Here is a 22,071-nt window from a genome sequence, read left to right as displayed (position 1 = left end):
CAGTCACGGCACTTCTTCCTGCGCATGCCTTCCACAATCATGTCTTGAGTGGCCCCCTAAGAGCCAGACTCTGGGGTAATTACGGGGGTACACAGGTGACCAGGCAGTGCCTATCCTGGGTGCTCACGCCAGACAGGGTCTCCAGGATAGGCCTAGCCCAAGGCCTCCTAGAGGAGTCTGGGAGGGCAAAACAGTCCAGCCTGTTCAGGCCCTGAAGTCCAGTGTCTAACGGCCATTTTCTCCCACATGCCACAAAACACCTCTAAAATAACACACCCTAAACTAAGCTCTGGGTTTCCCTCCCAAAAAAACTTGCTTCTCCCATGGAGGCTCCAAATGTGATTATAAAGCCATCACTTCCATCTACACTAGTAACACCCACTTCCCCTTTCATTTTTCCTTCCCTCTCACCAACAGCTGATAAGTCACCGGGTCATGCTGAGGATTTCTCACAGATGTTTTTGGAACCATTCTCATCACTGGCACCACTGCCAAGGCACTTGCTGAACCTGAACATCTTGCTGGGCTACGCTACAGTGGATGAACTGGTTTTTTGCCCAGTCTCATGTTGCTTAATCTCTGCCTACCATACCTTCATCATCATCATACATTCCTTGGAAACAGATTAAGTGCTCCTGGTTGCCCCCTGCCTCCAGGATAAAGTTCAGATTCCTTACTAGGGATCTTTCTCAATCTGGCCTCAATCTCTTTTCCCCTTTCTCAGCACCAGCAAAACCCTTGCCTGGTTTCTAGCCTCCAGGAACCAGCTGCCTTGGTTTTATGGAAACCATTGACTTATAGGCTTCTAGTACTTTGCTCAGGCTGTTCCCTCCTGTTGGAATGGTCTTTCCCCCTCCCTTCTCTGCTAGGTGAACGGCTGCTGTGTTCGGAGCCCAGCTAAGATTCCTTCTATTCTGCAAAGCCTTCCTCGCCCCACTACACCTAAAGCCCAGGTGCTCTTACAACACTGAATAAACACTTGGAAGTGATCACGCCCAAAAATTATTTAAATGCTTTTATTCACTCAGTGATCCTTAGCATACTCCCTGCCACAGAGCAGACTCTACATGCTCAGACTCTACATGGACTGGGAATCCTGTGACAGGAACCTTCATTCTCAAGGTATTCATAATAAAACCAGGAAGAGGAACCTACAGAAAAACAGCCACTTGAAGAATTGGGCTCAACTGCTGACACACTCCTCTTCTTCCCTTTCTAATTTTCTCTTTAGCCTCCAAAAACCAGAAGTTCTAATCTCTGAAATTGATCGCAGGTGCTGGCATCAGAAAAATGACCTGCATTATGGGTACTCAGTTTGACCCTCGGAGGGGGTGCTAGCCCCCACAAAGACAAGTCTGGGAGTCCAATAAAGCTCCAGCTGGGTGAATGAACGGTAGGAGGAGGTATCCTTATGCACAGAGCCTGCTGGGATCCTCGTCCAATTCAAGTTACCGCCCTGTCTCTACCTGCACACACCACTCCATACCACCCAAAATAGTGTCAACTGCCACCCAAAATAGTGTCAACTGCTACTTGGATTGGAATTCTCTGGCAGCACACACCCATCCACCTGCAGACGCACCAAAAGCTGTCAGCATGCGTGAGCAACTGCAGCAGCCAAAGAGCAGTGGGGTGGTCAAACCTGAGTGGCGAATGGAGATGTATCATGGGCCTTCTTTCCTTTAAAAATATATTGTAGTTGGAATTATATAAATAGATTCAAGAATGTCATTCTTTCTGCATAAGGGGTTTGAGCTAACAGTCAAAAGTACAGCTACACGTGTTTTAATTCTCAAACCAATAGCTTGGAAGCCAAGAAGCTAAATAAACACTGGCTGAAATGAATGCTAATCTGTGCTGTTATCTGTCCAAATCAGTATGAAAAATAAGTGAGGGGAAAGACACACATGCAGAACAGTGAAAAGAAGAACCCTTCCCTCCCACCACTCACAAAAATTAACTACAAATGACCAGAGACTTAAACATAAGATCTTGATACCATAAAACTCCTAGAAGAAAAACAAAGGGAAGAATCTTCTCCATAGCAGTCTAGGCAATGAGTTTCTGTATAGGATGCCAAAAGCACAAACAACAAAATAAAAAATTGACAAATGGGACTACATCAAACTCAACAGCGTCTGCACAGCAAGAGAAACACTTAACAAAATGAAAACCTACAGAATGGGAAGAAATTTTTGCAAACCATATATTGGATAATGGGGTTAATATCCAAAATATAAAGACCTCATACAGCTTAACAACAACAATCCAATTTAACAATGGGCAGAACTAACTAATCAATTAAAATGAGCAGAACTAAGTAGATAGTTTTTGAAAGAGGACATTAAAATGGCCAGCAGACATGAAAAGATACTCAACCTCACTCATCATCAGGGAGATGCAATCAAAACCACAATGAGATCGACCTCACATCTGTCAGAATGGCTACTATCGAAAAGTGAAGAGGCAACAAGTGCTGGTGAGGACATGGAGAAAATGGAGCCCTTGTCCACTGTTGGTGGGAATGTAAATTGGTCCAACTATAATGGAAAACAATATGGTGGTTCCTCAAAAAATTAAAAATAAACCTACCATATGATGCAGCAATTCCACTTCTAGGTATATACCCAAAGGAAATGAAAACAGGATTTTGAAGAGATATCTGAACTCCCATGTTTATTACAGCACTATTCACAATAGCCAAGATATGGAAACAACCTAAATGCCCATCAACAGGTGAATAGATTAAAAAAATATACGTAGTATATATACACAATGGAATATTATTCAGCCATGAGAAAGGAGGATATCCTATTTGCTACAACACAGATGGACCTTATGCTTAGTACATTACACTGATAAGTGAGATTAGTCAGAGAAAGACAGATTATATGTGGAATCCAAAAAAGTCAAACTCATAAAAAGCAGAGTAAAGTGGTATTTACCAGGGGATGGGGGACTGGGGAAGAAGACTGATGTTTTAAAACCCGAACTCTGCAATGAGTAATAAATAAACCAGAGAGAGCTAATGCACAGTATAATCAATATAGATATACTGTGCTATAATCCTGTAATGTGATAAATACTGCTACAGTGGCAATCGTATTACAATACATGAATGTATTTAAAGTAACATGTCATTGGGGCACCTGGGTGACTCAGTCAGTTAAGTGGACAACTCTTGGTTTCAGCTCACGTCATGATGTCACAGTTTGTGAGATCGGGCTGTGCATGAGGCTCTTTGCTGACAGCATGGAGCCTGCTTTGGATTCTCTCTTCGTCTCTCTCTATCTCTCCCCTGCTCACTCACTCTCTCTCAAACATTAAAAAAGAAAAAAAAGCCTTAGAGGAAGGAGTAATATCTATTTTTAAATAACTGAAGATAAGTAATAATTCAACCGCAATGTAGCTGCACACTACCATATTTCCAGGCACCATAAAAAAAAAAAAAAAAAACCCTTAGGAAAATGTGAAAAAAAATATAAATACCATTCTATTACCATCCACTTACTGAGGTAATGCAGTATATCTTAAAACAGTGATACATTTATGGAGAAAAGAAGTTAAAGGGAACTTCGGGGCTGGGGCAGGGCATAAAAACATGTTCAAGACAGGAACTGAGAAGTCCCCGAACACTGCTCGCCCCACCACCGCTTCCCCATCTCCATCCTTTCACCTCCAACTTGTTCAATGACATCAATAGAAGAAAGTAAGAGTCGGGAACCTGACTGTGGCAGAACTGGAAGAATGTTTCTTGTAAAATCAAGAAAACCAGACCCTAAAAACTTATGAGCCCAGAACTTTATGCCTTCTGTTCTAAGAAAAAGGCATTCATATTTCACAACCAGGAATGTTTCTGACACAACTGCCGGTGTCTTGGCATGAGGTCAAAAGGAAAGAACACCCACACAATAGGGCAAGTGGCTCTGAAAACACTAAATGTTAAGGAAAAGGCATGCCTTGGGGCAGCCTCCAGAATCAACTCTAACAAATGGCATCAAAGGGTGAAGAGTTAATAGGTACAAATTCTACATCCATTAGTGGCTCAATTAGCTATTAGTGAGGAAGGGTTTCATGTTATCAAAATTCCAAGTATCTGACACAGCCTCCCTCTATGAGTGAAGGCTCTTAAGAAAGGCTCGGGCTGCAGTCCATGTCTACTTAAGGCTACGTATGACCTCCTCGACTCCCTCCTTCTGTGCTTCCGTTTCCTCCCACTGGAAGCTCCCCCAGGGCTTTTGTCTGTTCTGTCCACCGCTGTATTCTCAGCAGGCATAACAGCCCCAGAGACACCGCAGGAGCTCATTCATGAAGCAAATGAATCATGTTTCTGTCTGGGAATACAGTAAACCAAATAAGGCACTGAAACTTTTGCACAAATAAAAAGTAAAGGGTAAGGATCTTCTACAAAGAAAGAGCCATCTCCACGATGTACAACACGGTGGTGGACTAGAGACCCGCTCTGCCTGTGACTGTCAGCTATACTAGAATCAAATGGACCACAAGAGAAGAGTCTTCAGAAGAGTCTGGCATTACATGAAATGTGCTGTACTCACTGTTCGGTTCCTGTGCTCTTACCAGTTTTATTTTAGAAGAAAGATTTTCTGGCAATTTTGTTTTTAGTTGATTTGTTTCCTTGAATGTCAGTGGAAATCCACTCAGGAAAGCCAAATCCTGCATTAGCACTAACCCAGGGACTTCTTTGTCCGTGGTCTAAAATAAGAGAAGGAAAAACATAACTCACTTTTCACATCATATGGCTCCTGAAATTTTACAGCTAGGAAAACAAAGATTTACTACATCTACCAGCTTCAAAATCTGAATGTTAAGGTTACTTAAATCAGCACTCATTAATACTTGTAAGCTAGGCTTAGAGGAAAGGTATACATTAAAAAGCCTCTCAAGGTAAAACAGCTTTATTACTTATACTTTTATTCTAGCCTATAAATACAATTAATTTAAAATAACATACCAAATAGCCCCTCCAAACTGTCTGTTTGTTGTTTCCCTTAAACATTCCATTCTGGGCATCTTCAACTACAATAAAGAATACAATAAGCAAGCACATTTTTAATGAACACTACCGTGATATCTGCAAGGACACTACAAAACATTCTGAGACTGTTATAGTAGCAGAATACATGGTCTCAAAAAAAGGTAGCTAGGGAAAACAAAATTAACCCACAACAAAAGGGGAGTGATGTGAAACCAGTATGCAATTAAATGTAAAATTTTGCAGTACTGAAAAAGAGATCCATACAGGCAGCAGAAACATGAAACTAACAGATTGAGAGAATCACAGATGTAGGAGCAAACATCAACATATTTAATAATAATTTAAAAAAAAGAACTATTTGGCATGAGTGAAATATCTAGAAGTGCTGGGTACTAGGAAAAAGAAAAAGCCCTTGAAAGCCATGCTAATGGCATTATGATTAATAGCAGGGAGCCACTGTAGATCCTAGGGTCCCTCAAGGGTCACAATGAATTCCTAAAATTCATCAGGTAAGGCTGAATAGAACAGATTATGTCGGAGGGTGCAGAGGGGTGATGACACCACCCAAGTGGGAAAGAGTTCTAAAGTAATAGGGACAAATGAGATTATCAACTTGCTGCTGTCACCTGGAGATCCCAAGAATCTTAAAAAACGGGAGAGAGCCGTGCCAGAGGAAGCGCAAGCGCAGCCCTGAACCATGGCCCAGCCTCCTGACCGTGGGCGGTGGTCACAGAGGGGAGCTGGACAGTAGGGGGGGAAAAAACAACGGGAGAGGCTGGAAGGCTGTAATCTTCAATATGGGCACAGAAAGCAGGTTCTGACCTGTCGAGATGGCTGTCAATCCTGGGCAAGAGTTTCAGATGTACCATAAAATAGAATTGGTAAGCAATGAAAAAAAATCAAAGCCTTTGCAGTATTCTATTAATCTTTAAAGGAAGCACTGAGCACTAAGAATTAGTAGTTCATTACAAATAAATTTATCAGATATGCACCTGTCTCTGTCTCTGTCTCTCTCCCGACATAGTGGGTTCTATGGTGGCAGATCAGAGAACTCTAATAGATGCGGTTTATCATTTGTACACAATCTCAGCAAGATAGCTAATGACATCTCATGTCATCTTTATATATAAAGATATAACAGAGACTTAGCCTAGATTCTAAGTTCGGTGGATTTTAACCAATTCTGACTGAAGACTGAAATTATAAAGCCACAATTAACCTAGAGAGAGGTTTCAGAGATCGTGCCATAGGTTCTGTTTTGTTCCACAATCCTTCAAGGTTTTGGAAGACATGAAAGGCATGCCTGTGAAATGTATGCATTTACATGAAGCTGACAGAAAAGTGATTCTCCTGGACAAGATACTAGGGGGTTTCCCAAAGTTCTTATTTGAAGCAATGAGTCAGACCCAACAAAATGAAGCTTCCTTTAAACAAAGGGTAAGACCTTTAACTTGGCACCAAAAACCAACTACATGAGCATAAATTAAGAAGTATTAGAGCACTAGCATGTATTATTTCTTTAAAAAGACAGGTGTTAGGGCGCTTGGGTGGCTCAGGTCATGATCTTGTGGTTTGTGGGTTCGAGCCCTGCGTCAGGCTCTATGCTGACAGCTAGCTCAGGGCCTGGAGCCTGTCTTCAGATTCTGTGTCTCCTTCTCTCTCTGACCCTCCTCTGCTCACTCTCTTTCTCTCTCTCAAAATAAAACATTAAAAAAATAAATTAAAAAAAAATAAAAGGTGTTTTAGTCCAGGGAAAGTTCAGTAAGAGTGCTGTGCTGAATTTCTACTGTAATTCTGTGCTTGCTTGCTTGCTTTTTGCTTTATTTATTTATTTATTTATTTATTTATTTATTTATTTATTTAATAGTACAAATGAGGGAGGGAGGGGGGCAGAGAGAGAGAGAGAGAGAGAGTGCGTGTGAGCCTGACAGCTGCTTTGGCTCTCTCCTTCTGCCAAGATATAAACTCAATCAGGGCAAAGATTTTTGTCTCCCTCTTCACAGCTGCATTTTCAGCACTGAGAATAGTACCTGGCACAGAGTATGCACTCAGTAAATACTTACTGAATCAACAGACTCACTCTCTTTGCAGACAGAACCACACTGAAAAAAAAATGTTCTACTCTACTTGACACACTTTAAAAGTAAAAGAAACTAAAGCTCATTCTGGGAAGAACAAACTAGAACACAAACAAGCCCCTAAGAGACAGCTAAAGAAGGAAGAATGAAAAGAAACGTTACATGGGAAAGGGATTATATTACATGAGTTCTGAAAGATCCCAATGGGTACAAATTTAACCAGTGTGAGAAAGCTATAAGGAAACAGTTTAATTCCTTGTAAAGGTCAATGTAGTCCAGAGGTAAAGTGAACTATCACAGGAGAAAACTCATTTCCTATAGATCAAAGGAGATAAGCTGGACTGGAAAAACCACTTTGCTGAGGAAACCCAGGCCCAGGCTACAGGGCTGGACTGTTTGTCTGTTGAAGCAATGTCTACTCGATAGAGTAGCAAAATCATCGGAGGGGCAGTAATGATACATTTCACAAAGAGGAAAAAAAAAGCCAACAGTTTTTGATGGTTAACTAGAAAGAGGTTAAATGAGATAAATGGAACATCAAATGTGGAACAAATTTTTTATCAAAATCAGGAGTTGGCATTCCATGGCCAAAATTTAGCCACTGTCTGTTTTAGTATGGCTGCAAGCAAAGAACACTTTTGACATCTTAAAAAGGTTAAATGGTAATGACTTAAATAAATACCTACATAATATCCTCCATTTTGCCTCTTGGCCCACAAAGCCTAAAATATTTACTATCTGATCCTTTCAGAAAGAACTTGGCAATCCTTGATCTAGATAACTGAGGAGGATAAAGAATGAGTCTGTGGCACACGAGAAATAAAAGCTCCATGAAGGCAGGGATGCGCCTTTTTCATTCTCTGCTGTTTCCCTGTTACCTGGAACCACCACCAACACAGAGCAATGGCCCAACAAATCCTCCCTCGACAAATGAATAGAGAGGGCGGGCAAACAGAAACCTAAGTGGGAATTAAAAAAGTGTTTAGATTATAGTTTAATACAGATTTTATTTATATCAAAATGGAGGAGGAGGAGGAGGGGAGCGAGCTGCCACCTCCACAATGACTGAGAGGCAGAGAATAAGGTAAATATATGTATCAAAGTTAAGGTCCTGACCACAGCCCAGAAAGACAAGCATATTCCAGAGTAAAATACACGCAATCCCTTTCTCAAGTTAGGGCTGAAATACAGTGGCAGCTCTTCCGCCTCTCTTGTTATATTTCTGGTTTATAAGGTACTTCTTTAAAACTGAATCATGCCTGTTCCATTCAGAATTTTGTTATTCAAACTGCCAATGATAACATGATTTTAAAATGCCCATAAGGAGATCTTACCATTCTTAGCACTGTCGAAGACAACAACTGAGACATTAGTGGAAGGGTTTTTTGGTTTTGCAACGTTGAATATGTCACTGGCAGAACGAAAAGAAGGATAAAGAGATGGCAGGTCCTTCAGTGTGACGTTGGCCGGTAGGGCTGGGTCCAGGATGAGCATTGGCACCTTAATGCAGTGTGTCAACAAACATTCCAACTGCTTCTCACTGGAAACAAACACCAACATGCTCACAAACGTTCTTGAAAATTTAATCAATACTGAAAAGCATGTTGGTACTACTAACAATCAGGTATGATTCAAATCATGATGGACACATCCGATTCTTGGCACTGGGCTAAGTCCCCTTCCCAAGTTCTTAAATATAAGACATACAACTATGACAGCTTTTAAAGATAAGGAAATATATAATGAACACACAATTGAGTGATGGATATAAATTCTATAAATGAAAACACTGGGTATATTGAGTGGACCAAAAGAACAGCGCAACAAGACAGATAACAGAGCAGAAAAAACTTACATCCAAAAACCCAATCCATCCAGAAACAATAAAGCTTTTGTTACCTACAACCCAAATAAGAATTCTCAATCAAGTATGCCTTTGGCATTGCAAGATTTCCCATTTTAAAAAGGCAATTAATATAGGGTCAAAAGCTAGCAGATGAGGGATTAAACAGGAACAATAAACACAAAATACTGTATATCCAACAAAAACAAGTAAGAAACTGGATGTGTCGCTTCAATACTTCAACTTCTATTCCTGAGAGGAAAATCAAAACACTTACCTCTTCTTGGTTGGTTCTGTTGTGTTCTTCCCAAGGATTTCTCTAATGAAAACAAATATATTTCATTACATATTCATGAGCTAGTACTAGTCCTAATTGTGAACAAAAAGCAACTAACATTTACTCCACTGGAACTAACCAGTAGGTTGGGAAATACAATGCTTACAACACTTAAGATGTGTAATAAATTTTAAGTTTAAATAAAACATGCTCAACAATTATTATCACATACCTCCCATAGTAACCATAAAAGTTGACTTAAGCTTTTATATTTTACCACTAAAACATGGTACCAGGCTGCCAAAGCCATTTTCATGCACTGGGAAGGTGTCACAGTCTCTCACACAGAGAAAGGGAAATTTGTTGCAATATAAATTGGCCAATGACCTGCAACTGGGGAGCACCTGCAATATTTATGAAGAAATGGATGAAGAAATGGAAAAATTCTCAGCAAATTCTAAGGAATCAGAGGGGAAGTTATATCAGCCAGATCTCTAGCTCTTAAGGTTCTCCATTCAAGTGCATTGTACCTTTCTCAGATAAAGTAACTAAAATGATCAAAATTCCACATATAAAAAATTAGTTTCTAATTCTATATTATATGATTTGATATTAAAAAGGGTAAAGAGCATACTTCGTACTGTCTTTCTCAAATGGAAAAAAGTTTAAGTCTGTAGACCTGCTTTATTTTTCAAGGGAAAAAAAACTTTTTTGCATAATAACTAACCTTATTTCATGAAGGTATCACCCCTGGGACTCAGACTGAGCAAGCAGGAACCCGTGGGACACTCCTTGCCTTTCAGGCCCTCAGAGAGCAAGGCGTCACTAGAATGGCACAGACACAACACGGCCATCTAACAAAGTGGCCGAGTCCTCACTGGGCACCAAGAAGCAAGGGTCGGGCACATGACTGACAAAATATTGTAATGGCATGAATTTCAGATGCAGGTTTTTGTTTGGATTGGCATTGTGAACATCACCCTATCCTTCTGAAATGCATTACTTGTATTCACAGAACTCTGTGTGTTGTTGTTTTTATTCCAATTATTGTTGGGTTTTTTTTTTTTTAAGCTCTGTTTATTTTGAGAGAGAGATGGGGAGGGGGAAGTGGAGAGGGAAAGCATGTGCACATGCAGTGTAGGGGCAGAGAGAGAGAGAATCCCAAGCAGGCTCTTCATTGTCAGTGTGGAGCCTGATGTGTGGCTCGATCTCATAAACTGTGAGATCATGACCTGAGTGGAAATCAAGAGTCAGACGCTTAACTGACCGAGCCACCCAGGTGCCCCAGTGTGTGTTTTGTTTTTTAAAAATCCATTTTACCTCATTGCTTTCTGTTCCTCCTCCATCTGTTCTCGGACTTGCTGTAGTTCCTTCAGTAGTTCAAGATCTGTGCCATTCACCCAGGTATAAACCACGTCGATTGGCATGGGCAGACAGAGCCTAGGGCAAACCCATAGGTCCTTTAGCTTACATGCGTTTTTTTTTTTTTAATACATTTGGGAATAAGGTTATGTAACAGGGGGAAAACTCAAAGAGTATGAAAAAATATCAATGAAAAGGTAATCCAACCGGCCAACAGTATCACAGACTTGCATGTCTTCAAGCTGGAGCTGGGAGACTATTTGTTGAGAACTTGCTTTGCAAGATGCATGCAGATAATTTCTGCAGCTTTGCATCATTTAATCCTCACAACCACCCTGTAAAGAAGCTCCCATCACTCCACCTCTAAGACTGTCGGGAGGTCCTGGAAGCTCAGTTTATACTGCTACATGCTCAGTTTGACAAACAAGGGTGATGCAATGCAAATGCAAAGAAATTAAAAGCAAAAATAATATTAATAATAATAATGACCAATAGTCCATAACAAAGACCTGGTCCTATTTAAGGCTACAGGCTTCCTATTCCCTGCTGCCAGGCCCAGCCGCTCCCAACCCTCCTCACCCTGTCCTTTTTCTAATCTTCATAGCACTTGCCACCTTTTCAACATATTAAATAATTAACTTGTCACGTGCACTGGTAATTGTATGTGTCCCTCCCCCAGAATGTAAGCTCTAAGAGGGCAGGAAACTTTGTTTTGTTCCCTAAAGTACCCAATTGATTAGAAAAGTGCCCAGCATATAGGCACTCAGTATTTGTTCAATGAATCAATGATATATATGAGACACTAGTACAGACCTTCCTGAAACTGCTCAATTTTTTTCCTTATTATATTTTCCTCAAAATAAGGAATGCATGAGGCAGGCATCTAATTCTTGAATATCCAACCTAAGCCTCACGTTAGTGTTCTCTTCAGGTTTTACCCCTGCTGAAACCAATCTTCCTCTTTCTTTTACCAACTTAACCAAAATCCTCCCCATCTTTCAGGTCTACTTCAGATCTATGGTATAATAGTTCATTATGACACACAGGCAGGTGGCATTTCAGCAAAGATGTGAAGGAAGACAGGAAGCAAGCCATGTGAATAACTGGGGGAAGAATGGTCCAGAGAATGGGAACACCATGTACAAATGTTCTGAGGCAGACACCCAACAGGCACAGTCAAGGAGCTAGAGGCCAGTGTGGCACAGATAAGGGGAGCAAGAGAAAGAGCATAAGAGAATATGAGGGTCAAGGAGGAACCAGGACCCAGAGCTTCATGGGAAAGATCAGGAATCACCGCATACTCAGGCATATGTGATAACTGAGCATCCACCAATCCTCCTGTTAATGTTCATCCCTGTCTGCAGAGTAAACTCTAAACTCCCCGATAATGTGCCCCTTGTGCTCTACACACTCCCAATCGCTTACCCAAGCAGGGTAAGACTTACAAGCTTTTGTGCCTATGAAAGTGCCTCTCCCACTGCCTAAAATATCCTCTTTCATGCTTCGCTGAACCATTTCCTCCCTCCCCAACTGCCCTCTTCCCTCACATCCCACAAAGAGAATATACTGCTTACCACACAGTTTCCACTGAACTCTGTACCCTAAGGAACACTCAGCATACTATATCGTACTAGTTTTAGGCATGTCTATCTCCCACTAGACGGAGTATCTCTAGGGCAGAAATGGTGCTATGCATTCTGTGCTGTGCTTCATCAACTACTCCCTCTCTTTCCAGTATCTTCAAACTCTCTCCTCATCATAAGTAACAGTATACAAAAGCTTCTTCAGCTTGGTTTTTTAATGCATTTATTATACCAATGTTTCTCAAATGTTAGCAGGCATCAGAATCACCTTTGGGCTTGTAAAAACACATTGCTGGGCTCCATCCCCAGAGTTTCTGACTTATTAGGTCTGGGGTGGGGCCTGAAAACTTGCATTTCTAACAAGATCCCAGATAATGTCAATGCTGCCAGTCCAAAAATCCACTCTGAGAACTAATGATTTACATGTAGGTTGTAGTTCACATTTTTAAGTCCAAAAAAAAAAGCTTCCCCCAATAAAATGCCAATTCTACATGAGGTCAGTGAGTTCCTCTTGTTCATCATGAGATAGCTAAATACAGCGCCTGGTATATGGGTGGGATTTAACATATACTCTTGTTGGCTAAATTAAAACTCTTAAGTTCATTCCCTCAACATATACATCAGTCTTTTCCATTAGAAAGAAAGAAAGGAAAGAAAGAAAGAAGGAAGGAAGGAGGGAAAGAAAGAGAGAGAGAAAGAAAAAGAGAGGTCTTGCATTACCCACATCTAAATTATCCAAGGTCATCTCACTCTCAATTTCTCAGACTAAAAATTAATTTGAAAAAACTGCTTAGGTGACATATTTTTAAACTTTTTTAAAAAAAGAACTGCACATTCTAAAGATAACTTGTAAAAGTAATTATCTGCTGTTAAAGATTCTTTAATAGAATCAAGAGCTACCCATACACATTCATTTGGGGAAATAGGTATACAATGGATTGATATACTGGCTCTTCTAATAAGGTTGCATTACAAGATCAATTTAATTCTCTGGTGTTAAGCTACCAAACTAAGGAGATCATGTGATCTACCCCAGGCCAGTGAGTCAGTTGTTTATCTACTATTAGACATGGCCACAATGAGTTTGAGTCTTTCTTTCTGACCACGAGATCACTATATCTTAGTTTCCAGATGATAGAAAGCCTTCTGTCTTAGAGCTGAAGACTAAATAAGTCACATGTGACTCAGAACCAAAGCCATGGTGACAGTATCACAGCTTTTATTTTAATCAGTTTGGTTTAAGTGAATACAGAGGCACTATGACATGTAAAGGATAGTATGAATGTAATCCTTGGTTCCACATTCTATAAAGTAGGTATGAAAACTCAGAACTTAAATGGTATCATAATGCCAAAGAGTTGGAAGAGATTTTACACTTACTCTAATACCTATTTTTAGAGTGACAAGACTAGGCCCAGACTGACTAAATGCCTCACAATTAGTAGCAGTAGATAATTTACATATTCACTTGTTACTGACATATAGAATAGACCTTTCTTTTAAAGGGGCACCTGGGTCACTCAGTCGGTTAAGGATCCCACTTTGGCTCAGGTCATGATTTCACGGTTCGTGAGTTCCAAGCCCCAGGCTGGGCTCGCTGCTGTCAGTGCAGAGCCCCACTTTAGATCTCCTGTCTCCCTCTCTCTCTGCCCCTTCCCTACCATACTCTCTCTCTCTCTCAAAAATAAAGAAAACATTTAAAAAAGTTTCAAATAACATTAAAAAGACTTGCAGAGAAACTAGAAAATGATGAAAACTTCCTATAAACATCATGATATTTTAAAATATAATTCAAACATGTGATACGTTATATATGATCTATTTACTTGCCATCTTCAAAATTAAGCAATTTTGAAATATCCTTATGTAAAAATCAAACTATATTTTAATGCAATCTAAACTTAGAAGGAGAAATATTTAACACACGTACACAAAATTTTTCAGAAAGAGAACAAGAATGGTTGATTAAAACTGCTGACCTCAATATCTGGATTTTCTAAAGTGACTTTTCCTTCTAAAATGTTAATGCTTCCTCAGGGCAGGGATTCATGCAACTGTACCATCAAAACAGCACAGCATAAGGCACAGCAGGTTTAACAGACACTTGATAAATATTGATTTTAAAAAGACAATCCATTTTGAGCTTTTCTTAGGAAAATCAGCTAAAAATGAAAATGAAGAAGTAGGAAAATTCCATCCCATCAAGAATCCGTTAATGCAATACTTCTCAAAGTGCAGTCACCGGACTTGCAGCCTCGGTACCACCAGTGAACTTGTTAGAAATGAAAATTCTCTGAGGCCCTGTGAGACCTCCAGAAGCAGAAGCTCTGGGGGTGGGGGGGGCTGTCTTTTCAAGCCTTCCATGGGAATCTGCTGCACACTACGGTTCTGAGAGCTGCTATGGGAAAGAAATGGTTCTCTACCAATTTTTGACTCTCCAGACCCTTCACATTTAAAATTAAGAACCCCACCAAAAAGCTTTTATTTATAACGTTTTAACTATTCTCATTTATCATCTTTGAAAATAAAGCAAACACTTTAAATACTTAATTCATCTTAGAATTTAACATGAATAATTTTTTTAATGAAAATAATAGTCTCCAAAACAAAACAAAAAAATTAGTGAAAAGAGAGGCACTATTTCACTTTTCTGCCAATCTCTAATCACTTCATAGAAGAGAACAAGCACCTTGGATCTTCTCTGTTCAATCTGTTCACAGGTGTTGTTTTGGTTCAAGTATATAAAGAAGCCCCAGGCTCAAAGATAATGCAGTTGGAAAGGGGAGCTGTATTTTAATAGGCTTTTCAGGTAACAGTAGGTTTTCTTCTTTGATCCTACCAAAACAAGTGGTAGGTGCTTAAAAATTCATTGCAGTGTGGAATGTGAAGCCTCATTAACGAACTTTTTGTGCTTTTTAAAAAATTTTTTAAATGTTTTTATTTTTTATTTTTGAGAGAAAGAGACAGCATGAGCAGAGGAGGGCCAGAGAGAGGGAGATACAGAATCTGAAGCAGGCTCTAGGCTCTGAGCTGTCAGCACAGAGCTTGAAGCAGGGCTTTAACCCACTAACCATGAGATCATGACCTGAGCCAAATTTGGAGGCTCAACCGACAGAGGCACCCATGCGCCCCAACACTGAATGAAATACCTTGTTCTTTCTTATACTTAAGATGTTTTTACCCATCAAGATTTTGTAACACCTGTAATCATCTTGTAACAATGTATTGGTTACCTGGAAAATAACAGTTTACTGAGTTATGCAGAACCTAGAAAATAACAGCTTAGTGAGTTATGCAGATCGGCCAAATGGTGACTTATTTCCTTAATTTTCTTATATTATATTAATGAACCGATTTTTTTTTTTTGGACAATGCATAGATCTAATCAGAGAAGTCTTTATGATAGTGTAAACCTGTTTTATGATAGTGTGAACCTGTTAAGCTCATGGTGATAGAATACATTTTCCCAAGTTCTAATTTATATTTGAAAGCTCAAATTGCCTTTACCAAGGGCAACGAATACTATTATTCATTTGCCTTCAAGAGATAGAATTACTTTGTTCACTGTCAAAAAACATCTGTCAAACGATCACATGTGAGTAATCATACTGTCAACTGTCCTTTCAAGTTATGACAGCGCCCCCTGAAACAGAAGGGCTGGTCTAGGTTGCAACTCAACCACACTGGGCTTTTCCTCAAGACAATCACCAGACAGTCAGGTGCATTTCATCCCATGGAACATTAAAAAGATGTGTGGCCAAAGGGTCAAGATAAAATCAAATTGATAACTTTTGGTGCTTCATCAAGAACTTTAAGTGAAACCAGCTTTTATCTTGCCCCTGTAAATACGGAGTAGCGAAGAATACAATGACTCACACCAAGTTGTGGCAATTTTACCCACCACTGCTTTTACAGCACCAGTGCAAATGTCAGCACGGTAAAAAAGGCAAATAACACCTTAGAACTGTTATAAAAAATAGTTTTGATTTTGCAGACCCCTAGAATCTTTGAAAACTGTTTTTAAGAGATCCTAAGAGAAAAGCTTAGAGTTTCCCTACTTCACTAATGACTTGCTTACAAGCCATTCTCCCTACTAGACCATTAAATTGTTTACCACAGATAGTTCTATCTTAGTGTCTAAAGCAGAGTAAGGCTTAAAGATTCCTGTTTTGTTAAGGGAGCAAATTCAGGAATGTCATTCACACACAGGGCACTGAGCAAAGAGTAAAGCTTTAAATTAATTCAAAGAATCATAGCCCTTCCTCCCTAAGATGGTCAGGACTGTCACAATGCAGACATCTAACTAGCACACTAACTTTAAAAACCACGTATTTGACAGAAACCACATCGGGACTCATAAAAAGTGAACAGAGGGACAAGGAAGTGCTTCTAAGCAGAGAGCAAGGGCTCCAGAGGAATTGGTGGTGCAGTCTAGGGATTCTCAGGCCACTGTCAAGGTGCGCTGACACCACATGTAGTTATTTGCAGTCATTTGCAGTTACGTTTTCCGGTTCAGTGAAAGCAGAAAGATTTATGAGAACTATCCTCAAGGGAATGTGGACAGTCAGGATCAAGGGAGGTTTTGGTTATGACCTCTGACATTTAGAATCCAGTCTATCGAGGTTAACTACCTATCAGCGACCCCACATTTGTTCTGGCTGCTCTTGGCCCCATAATGACTGGCTGTGCAACATCACAATGAAAAAGAATCAATAAATACTGCATTAAATAAATAAATAAATAAAAATAGAGAACTCCATTTTTTTTAAAGTTAGAATGATGATAATCAGAAGAATCACTAACAAAAATTCATTAACAGGGACACCTGGTGGCTCAGTCAGTTGAGCATCCGACTCCGATTTCATGGTTTGTGAGATCAAGCCCTGTGTCGGCTCCGTGCTGACAACGTGGAACTTGCTTGGGATTCTCGCTCTCTCCCTCTCTCTCTGCCTTCCCCACTTGTGCCCTCTCTCTCAAAATAAATAAACTTTAAAATAAAAATCATTAACAATGGTTCCTCTGGATGAGGGAAATTCAAAATGGAACAGAGAGGCTTAACTTTTTATTTTTATGTACTGTTTGAACTGTTTTCAACCACAGACATAAACTGCTTTTATGATATAAAACAATATAAGTAATAATATAGACAAAAACCAAAAAAGAGCCTTGCGAACCACTAGCTGCAGGAAGGGAAGGAAGATGTGGGGAAAGACTGATTCCACTCTGAGGGAAAAATCTCAAAGGAAAAGAAACGTTGAAGACAGCATCCAAGAGTGGCTGCACCAGGAAGCTTGGCCTTAAAGAGAAAAAGACCCAACCTGTAAGGTGTGCTCCTCCTCACGCGAGGCAGCAAGATATGGAGGCCACAGGGGCAGGCGGGGGGCCAATCCCAGTGGCTTCCACAGAATGGCCCTGATTAACAGTGAAGTCAACAAGAATACGGCCAGGGCTTGGAACAGAAGAACACTGGCCAGAGTAGCCAGCCAGTTTCCTCATCCTGCAGGCGGATGGGATTACCTTTACCTCACAGAACTGGGGCAATGATAAAATGAGATCAAGTAACTCAAAGCATTCAATAAACTGCAAGGCAAGATTACTCATTGGAAATCAGATTTTTCAACCATAGAACGTGAGACTACAAGGTTCCTTTAGACAGTAGTAGCCTTGAATAAGTTACACCACATCTACATGTGGAAGGACCCCCCTCCCTTCAACCTGAACTGTAATAGTTAAAGCAAAAGTGATCTCATGACTCATCATCTAAGTCCAAATAAGCTACTCTCCAAAACTGATCTCTTCTTACCGATTCTGAAAGGACCTTCCAGCAATATTGTCTCTGTAGGAATCAAATAAAACATGGTACTGATCCCGGCTCCATTCCAGAACCACCTAGGGAGAAAAAAAAAAGAAGAGTAGATAACTTTCATTTCATTTTAATTGAGAATCACTAAAGGAACAGAAAAACAATCAAAATTCATCCATTCACCCAGTGCCAACTCCTATATACCAAACACTGTGTTTGATCCAGATAAAAAAGCTACAATATAAGGATAGTTATACAGATATATAAATAAAAAGCTATAGTTACTGGCCTGTGGAAGGGGAGGGGAGTTACAGAGATTTAAAAGGATGCAACGTGAGAACTGGGTCTTAAGAGAATGAGTTCACCGGGTAGGGAGACCGGGACGCCGCCACAAGAGCATGTTCAGAGGCTAAGAAGCAGCAAGGGCAACTTGTTTCAGGGCAACGGTGCAGTTAGCTTTGGCCAGAGCTAAGCGGAGTCCGTGGAGAGAATGGGGCTGAGGAAGGAAATGAGGCCATGCCCTGTGTGTCATGGGAAGTTATGAAGGATTTTCAGGCAGGCAACATGATCCATCCAAAACTTTGTGGAAACTCTCCTCATAGCACAGAACAAAACTAAAGCAGAAGAGATTGACAAGGTATGAAGCCTTACTATCTATGAAGTTTCAGCTGATAACCGTGCACAGAAGTCTTCACATCGGAGCTCCCTCTTGTCTGCACCAGATCCTATAAGCCCACTCATATGTGCCCCATTTTCTTCTTCACTCCCTTCACCACAGAGGAAGTGTCCCTCCTCTTTGCAAACATCACATCTCTGTCCACTTGCTCTGGATCTCGTCAACTCATCTTAAGACCTTGCCGGCTCTCTTTTCCTCTCAATAGGATTATTCCCATCAGCATATTCCAGTAATCTCAGGGAAAACTTCCCTTCATTCCACACCCTCTGCCAACTGGTCCCTCTGTTCCAAATTCTTTCAAAGGCAAATATCTTTAAAGAGTCATCTCCTGTGCTCTATTCACCCTGTAGCCTACTCCAATATCACTTCTGTCCTCGCCATGGCAGTGTTCTTACCAATGCCTCTATGTTGTCGAATCCAGTATCCAGTGACATTTTCGCTGTCTCCATCTTACTGTTTTGGTAGTGGCTGCCCAGTTCCTCCTTACTGAACCACTTGGTTTTCCTCTCATCACTCTGGTGACTCCTTTTCAGCCTCCTTTGCCAGGTCATGTTCTTATATCTGACTTTCAAATGTGTCCTTCCACTCTATTCCTCTTCCTGGAAAGTCCTCCTTCCTGCCATGGCTTCTTCTGGCTTCCTACACTACAAATCCTAGGATGTGCGGCCCTACTACATTCACATGAATATGGGGGGCCCAGTCAAATTCCATTCCAGCCAGCAGAGAGACAGGGAATGAAATTCCCCTCCATTAAGGAAATTTCTTGGAAGGGGCACTACCACTTCTGTTTTCACTGGCCAGATGCCACCTCATGACAACATGTGGCTACAGAGAAGCCTTGTGGACCCATGTGTCCAGCTACACCTGAGCATTTCTTTGCATGGAATTCAGGCTTTCAACATCTGGTCTCTACCTATCTTTACAGGCTTACTTCACTGGGCTACTTCATAAACACCATAAATACAACTAATAATCCTCCCATCATTCAATGTACTGATTTTAAAACTTAGGGTCTAAGGTGCCTTTACTGGGTTTACAAAAAGAAACAAAGTAAGTTCCTTGACTTCAAGAAACTATAGCTGGTGATTAATAGAAACATTTACTGCTGGCACAACTGCACTGAAGGAAGACACTCAAGACTTCCCTAAAGAAGCAATGTTAATAGTCTTAAAGGATGAACAGGAGTCTGACAGCAGTTCAGCTGGGGGACAGGGGGTGTGTTAGAGTCTGCTACCAGACTGAATGGGGGGGGGGGTGAAGAAGGGGAAGAGAAACAAAGGTGACTGCCAAATTTCCAGTATTTCTACTATGAGTGACTAAAGAGACAATGGGGCCATGGGAGGCACAGGTGTTGTGGGATGAGAGCTAGTGGTAGATTTGAGGCCATATGTGTATCCACTGGCCTCTCCGAATGGACTGGAAATTCCAAGAGGAGGGGGAATGAGCTCTACCTTAGTATTACACAGAGCACCAAACCCAATGGCAGGCATATAGCTATAAAATGCCATCTTCCTTGCTAAATCTAGAATATATATCTATTTTTAATCATATAAGTGTATTGATTTGGATCAACTAATTGAGCTCAAACGAAAGTGACACTCCATCAATATCCCTACTTAGCTACAAAAGGACAACAAGTATATCTATTATTGTACAAAATAAACCATAAAAGAATAAAGCTCAATATCATTGCTCTTGGCTAGCGGGGCCACCTAGAAGATGGGGAGATACTATCAGCGAGGGCACACTTCACCAGAGGCTGAGAAATGCTGACGTGCTGTATGTTAACACAATGTGCCTTCCTTCATCAGGTAAATTAATCTCACCATCTCCAAACCACTTTGGTGTATCAGAAAGAACAGCAGGAGCAAAAGGTCCTTATCTAACGCATTTAGGAATGCTCCTATCAGCCCAGAGTTCTGCACACGACTGCACACTACTAAGGGAGATAGTAGTAATGCTGGGTTATGTGTGGGGGACACTCACTTTTATGAGACCTTAAGCAAGTTCTCTGTTTAGGTTGTTTCTTCATCTGTTTTACATTTTGTGAAGGGGGTCTGACCAAACGGTCTTTGAAATCCCTTCCAGCCCTAAGAACATAGGACAAAAGGAGGTACAGGGCTGTGTGACTACACTGTGACTGGTACACTTTTTTCCCTGCACCCACAGGTCAATACCTTGGGGACACCATGTCTCTTCTCTTCCTATCTTCAGCCTCCTCTAGGTCTTTGGTCCCAGGTCCTAACCCATCAACACTGAAACCAAATTCTCTTCCATCATAACCATTTCCCTTTTCTGCTTAATCCCAACTGTCAACTATACCTTATTATGGAAATCTTGTCAAATTCTTTAAGTGAATGAGTAATGTGCAAAGGGGGATCAAAAAGGAGCCTTGTAAATGAAATAAAAATCATCTAAGGGCTAGCTTCATATCATTTTCTTACACTATCAAGGATGGAAAAGAATAGAAATTTGAATGGGCAATTATCAAATTATTTATTGTGGGGTAAGCTGTACAAATATAAACACCTTACAAACAACAAAGAAGCCAAAATAGACTCAAGCTTGCAATTAGATCTTGTGTTCAGCCATCATTAGCAATAAACAAAAGACCAGAGGAAAACGCTGGAGAAACACTATACTGTAAAATCAAGTCCATTTTCGTCCACAAAGCCTTTCTATATTCTTTAGCCCAACCTGGATGCTTCCTTCTCAGAAATTTAACTTTTGTTTTTAACTTTAACCGCTTACTTGGAAGACAATTACTCAATGCCCCTTCATGGTAGCATCTTGTCAGACCAATCGAGTTATAAACAGCTTGAAGGTACAGAACTACTTACAGTTCTACTTATTGTCAATTCATACCCAACACAATTCATTGTACACCATCTTGCTCTTCTCAAATATTATCTGGTTATGGTGGGCGTGGCAGAAGACTGGATTTGGGGATATGGGGCACCTCCAGGGGAAGAACCCCCCCACCTCTTCTATTTAGCAGCTGTGTAACATTGGGTGCTCAATTTCCTCAACTATTAACTAAGTACAAAGGGTATTTCATCAGTCTGCTGTGTGCTGCAGGAGGACAGTGATTCTCATTTGACATGAGAAAAAAAAGGTATGAATGAGGAAGGTCCCAGGCATGTCAGAAGTCTTGGGTAAAGAAAGCATATCTTCCTGAGCCATCATTTTTATAATGGTAAGACATTTAAAATATTATATCAGTAGTAATGCAAAAATTTTTGTAGAGGAAAATAGAAAATTGATGTGATTTTTACAGACAAAATGTTGGTCTTCAAAAAATTTCTCACTTACTATTTTGAGCAATCCCCGTCCCCCCCACACCTCCTCTCTACACTGTTCTCTTCAGAGTATTTACTTTATTCTGCTATTGAAAGTAGTTTGTTGGTAAATGTTGAGACACAATGAACTAAAATACTACTTATTAAAGTACAG

At 40.4% G+C, this 22,071-nt stretch overlaps 1 protein-coding gene across 2 annotated transcripts in view; it reads right to left on the bottom strand.

Annotated features, from left to right (window-relative positions):
- GNPTAB (N-acetylglucosamine-1-phosphate transferase subunits alpha and beta) overlaps positions 1–22,071 on the bottom strand; it is a 78,749-nt gene that overhangs the window by 32,527 nt on the left and 24,151 nt on the right. Inside the window, exons 2-7 of one of the 2 annotated variants that reach the window (XM_029954612.1) lie at positions 17,943–18,028; positions 10,515–10,634; positions 9,195–9,236; positions 8,409–8,614; positions 4,973–5,037; positions 4,579–4,713 (exon numbers count right to left, since the gene is read on the bottom strand). In XM_029954612.1, the coding sequence (XP_029810472.1) occupies positions 4,579–4,713; positions 4,973–5,037; positions 8,409–8,614; positions 9,195–9,236; positions 10,515–10,634; positions 17,943–18,028 (654 nt within the window). Of the gene's footprint in view, positions 1–4,578; positions 4,714–4,972; positions 5,038–8,408; positions 8,615–9,194; positions 9,237–10,514; positions 10,635–17,942; positions 18,029–22,071 lie in introns of those variants that run through there. The other variant, XM_029954613.1, reaches the window with a different exon arrangement.

The sequence above is a fragment of the Suricata suricatta genome, chromosome 10, assembly GCF_006229205.1.
Source record: "Suricata suricatta isolate VVHF042 chromosome 10, meerkat_22Aug2017_6uvM2_HiC, whole genome shotgun sequence".
Classification (NCBI taxonomy): domain Eukaryota; kingdom Metazoa; phylum Chordata; class Mammalia; order Carnivora; family Herpestidae; genus Suricata; species Suricata suricatta.
This window is presented reverse-complemented; position numbering and strand designations above follow the sequence as displayed.